The 4,563-nt window shown below is 51.8% G+C and overlaps 1 protein-coding gene across 1 annotated transcript; it reads left to right on the top strand.

The window, feature by feature from the left end:
- On the top strand, positions 1 to 4,266 carry EAH_00004430 (hypothetical protein, conserved; the record flags this gene model as incomplete). The annotated part of the gene is made up of 5 exons (XM_013397005.1): positions 1 to 393; positions 558 to 3,285; positions 3,539 to 3,853; positions 4,035 to 4,142; positions 4,259 to 4,266. 5 exons carry the CDS (start codon positions 1 to 3, stop codon positions 4,264 to 4,266), a joined length of 3,552 nt encoding a protein of 1,183 aa, XP_013252459.1.
- Positions 4,267 to 4,563: the final 297 nt, after the last annotated feature.

The following is a 4,563-nucleotide window of genomic DNA, read 5'->3' as shown; positions in this document are numbered from 1 at the left end:
ATGCCTGAGAACGCAAAACGTTTGAAGGCCTACACTGCTTTTGCCCCAATTTCTCCCATTTCAGAGGTTCCACTAGCAAAGGAGGCGGCAGCAGCAGAAGAGAGATCATCAGGAATATCAGCAGCTGCAACCCCAACGGCATCTACGACTACAGCAGAATTAGCAGTGGCAGTTAAAGAGGAGCCACCTCAAGTGGAAGCAAGGCTAGGTGAAAACCAGCGAGTGGGTCATCCAGCCACTCATAAAACTGACCAGCATTGCTCATTGGGACCAGTTAAGAAGGTCTGCGCCGCAGTTTCCAGGGAAATGCGACTCAAGACAACTACAAGCAAGCCGTCTTTGGCCAATTCGCAATCTGCGGCTCTCAGGCATCTCGCCCGAGTCATATGCAAAGTGAGGTTCTTACTGATGCTCCGACTACAAAAAATAGTCCTGCCGCTTTCTCTTATCGAAAGCGCCTTTTCCTTGGTCCTCCTTCATGGTGAGTTGTTTGCCGGCAGTACTTGAAAGCGAATGCTCTCCTTATTTTCTTACCACGACAACGTTTCTGTGCTTAGGCCATCTCCAGTGCTGCTGCACGGGAACTGCGCAATAACGCTTTCGGGTTTCTCCGACGCTGCTATAGCCCAAGATATCACGACTCATCTTCTGCACCACGATGCGCAACGGCTGCGAAGGTGCGAAGGCCGCACCCTTCAAAGATCTCGGAAACTCGTGAATCTGCCCCTGAAGCGACATCACACGACTACCGGGCGAACGACCGTGATATGTATGTCTGCCCCTTCGCTTATGAAAGCTGTGGGCTCTTGGATAAAGTACAACAGTGTTGCGCCGCAGCGTGTTACAAAAGCAGCTGCTTCGCCGGAGCTCTAAACAGGCACAAGGGTCGCATCTGCGAATCGGATTCCAACCCTAGGGCACTTCATTCCAATGAGATTGGCGCAGGTCCCACTTCCGTCGCTTCTAACACTGGAGTGAGATCTACCCTTGCTACTATCTCAACATCGTGTGACTTTGAGCATCAAGTAATTTGCGAACTCCCTCAAAGTCCACATGAACTGCAAAGGAAAGAAGTAATTCCGGCTGTTGCTGCTACTGCCGATTTTCAGCCGGTCCCAACCTGCCCCAATCTCGCTAGGCCCCTGCATTGGGAAAACGCCAGCGTTATATTTGCCGCATCAGATATGGCACTAACTGCAGCAAGCACTGTTGCAATGGACGCTGCAGCATTTCAGGCAGAGAAAGCGAAGAATCAGCAACGGCGGGAAGGCCTCCTTGGGCCTTTATTGGAAATATCAGACGATAGGCATCAGGAGTCGCCGTGCAAGCCGACGAATATAATGAATCAAGCGGATCTTCGTCTGTCCCGCGTTTCCTCACGGGGACAAGAAGTGGAGCCACCGCGTAAGTGCGAAGCCGGAGAGCCCTATTGCACCAGTGGGACGTGCGGAAGGGTCCAGCCAGAACTACGCCAACATAAGCGGTGCGAACCCGAATGTCCGAGACAAGAGGAAAGACCTATCCAGGAGACTCACTGTGCAGGGCATCCGCAGGAATTGGAGCACGGGGGGCAACAGAATAAACTACGGGATCTGTCTGAGACGCTGGTTCACCGGTGCATGACAAGTTGCTCGTGCCCACCCATGTGGCACTGCACGGCAAATATCCGGCTTGAGCTTGGAGGCAGCGGCATCGACGGCCACAAGTGCTACCACGAACTAATCATTCCAGTCAACCATCATCTATCAAGGCAAACACTTGCCTCACCACCAACAACATTCCCTCGGCATAGTCTGCGAGGGGCTTGGGACTGCATGTTCATCCCGGCCCCCGCAGTTTCATCGCACAAGTTTTCTGCTCCTTCCAGGCTTTTGCAACAACCTGTTTGCCAGAAGCTAGCCTCAGCATGCCCATCAGGGGGTGCCAGCTTAGCCCTACCTGAATTATTGGATTTCAATGAGTCAGCAAGACAACGCCATACTGTAGTTTCAATAGCAACAACATCGATAAGCGAAAGCCCAACGACACTGAACCAGAGACGCAATGCAATGAACGACGGTTATGGCAAGTTCGCGCCGTCTGCTAAGGCTTCCCCACAGGCCGTTGTGTCTACCCAATCGGTGGATGCTGCTCAAAGCACCAGTGAGGGACAACAAAACCCAATGGGATGGGCAGACGGCGCCCGCCCCATGAGGGAGCACCTGAGTGAGCTGCAGCAGCTGAGACACCAACTAGACTCCCACAGACAATCGTTGACCGGCCTGTTCAGGCAGGTGGACTTCAGCAGGAGCAAAGGCAAATCATGCAACAATCCACCTCTGCATTCTCTCAATGAAGAGAGCTCAGTAGAGTTGAAACATGATCGAGCCACCAGGCAGCAGAAGCTGAACTACGGAGAATCATTGCCTGAAGTGCCGAAGACGGGCAGCATTTCCTTGGGTGGGAGGCCAAAAGAACAACAGAATTATGAGGTGCATGAACGCAAGCTGAAAGCAGCGGTATATCAAGATACTGCAGGCTTGAGTGGTTGCCCACTGCTGCATACCAGTGATCGTACGGCGTCTCCACCGCAGCAGGCTGCTGATTTTTCGCCTCCAGAAACGAAGGCACAGCTCCTTCATCATCAGCCTGGACAACCCTCTAGCGCTCTTCGTCAGGTTCTCTGGGGACTTTTAGATCGGATGGAATATGTTAAGATGAAGTTGGCTCCTCCTCAGCGTTTGCAGACCCCCCATGTTCTTAGGAAAAACAGTCAGCACCGTCCACAGGATAGAGAAGGATTGTCCAATTTGCCAAAGGAGCCCAGAATATTGAAAAGCGTGATTCGTCATCGTACGAATAGCCTACAGCCTGCTACATGCCAAGAAAAGCGGGACCAGTTTCATGGCCAAGGCCTTACTCAATTGCGTATTGTGGGAAAATCTATGGGGAATGCGGCTACATGCAGCGCAGCCAGTTACATGTTCAAACGTGCAGCAGAGATTCCGCAAGACGTCCTTCCATTTGCTGCACTACCGGAGATTCGAACCGGCTCAATTGAGTGCAGACAGCCAAATAAAGTGACTGCACTGGATACGAAGCACCGCGAGGACTTCGCAAAGACGCTGCTGGTTGTAGACAAGTCACTCCTTTCCAAAGCGTACCACGCCACTACGAAAAAAAACCGCCTCGAATGCCGAGCTGCCAAACCACGCCTGCTACTACAAAGCAAAAAGTCTGCAGGCACTGCGGAAGAAGAATGCCGACCAAAAACAATGGAGGAGGGCCGAATTCCAGAAGATATCGGTGAACAGGGTGGTGCGAACCAAACATGAAACATGTATTGGACTCTTAGGAACACGATTGCCCAGCAAACGCTCGAACTTTCAGGAGTGCTTCTCTGAGTGCTGCAGTAGTTTTACGCGTCACGGGAGCCGGGAGGCCGAAAAGGAATGCACAGCTACCAACCAGCCACCAGCATCCTCAGAGACATCAGTAGTCGGATCTGTGCTAGTAAAGGGAAAATGTGATTCGGCTGTAGAATGTTCAACTGCCTTAGATGGTGACTTTCAGTCACGCGTGGGTGGACAGAATCAGAGCCACTTAAGACGAGAAGTTCGTGGAGTAACAAAAATCCTTGCTGGGCAGACGCGTGGCCGCCATTTCAATTTGTCCGGCCTAAAGTTCGCTGACTCTACTCAAGTGACGCAGGAAGCACTATCGACAAATTTTCCAGTGGAGCGGCCTACGATGAGCGCTGAATTTGATGCAAACCTCACGGGTGCAGGCGAGGAGGGCTGTTTAGTCGAAGCAGTGAGACCAACAAGTTTCAGCTTCACGGCTGATCCAGGGGAGTTGCGGGAAAAGAGATGCGGTGGACTATCCTGGGCATAGGCGCAATCAGCCCTATAGGAACATGGCACAGTCATAAAGGCCATTCTTTGCGGAAAAGCACAGTCCACTTGGTCGAGACTCAACGCGCACCTAAGGAAGAGAATAAATTTGCAACGGGAAGGAGCAACGGCTGGCCGTGTTTGGGTTCCTGTATCGGCTAGATTCCTCTGCCAGAAAGACCCAAAAGCGTGTTCTCCAGAAGGAGATTCCCGGATATGGCTCAGGCGGGTGTCGGGGAGACGAGGAGGCATCTTTACTCGGAGCAAAAAGTGAGCAGCCACATAGGTGAAACGTTACAGGATAGAGAAAATATACCTACGGGCGAAGTCTATGGGAAATTTTATGCCTTCTTTACAGCTGTGGGTGCGTTCCCCACGGCCCGCAGTTCAGTAACACTCATAATGAAACCCCTAGGCGTGCAGCCAAGAGCTGGGCCAGTCTAGTGTCCCAAATATGCCTACCCTGAACCTGTGAGACGTTTCGCTGCTCACGAGCAGGTGGCCACATCAGCAACTCCCCTACTCCACGCTGCAGCAGCAGTACGAATCATATGTAGAGGACCATTTGCATTCTCATCGAAAACCTTAAGCACTGCCTTGAGCACTTCAAGATGCAAAATTATATCGGGCCGAGTGTATTGCATATTGAGCTTAAGAAGCCCAAAAGTACAAAGCTTTTCCTAAGTAGCTT

This window comes from Eimeria acervulina, genomic scaffold, assembly GCF_000499425.1.
Source record: "Eimeria acervulina Houghton genomic scaffold, Eah_scaff16, whole genome shotgun sequence".
NCBI lineage: Eukaryota > Apicomplexa > Conoidasida > Eucoccidiorida > Eimeriidae > Eimeria > Eimeria acervulina.
Note: the sequence above shows the minus strand (reverse complement) of the source record. Positions and strands in the feature narration are given on the sequence as shown.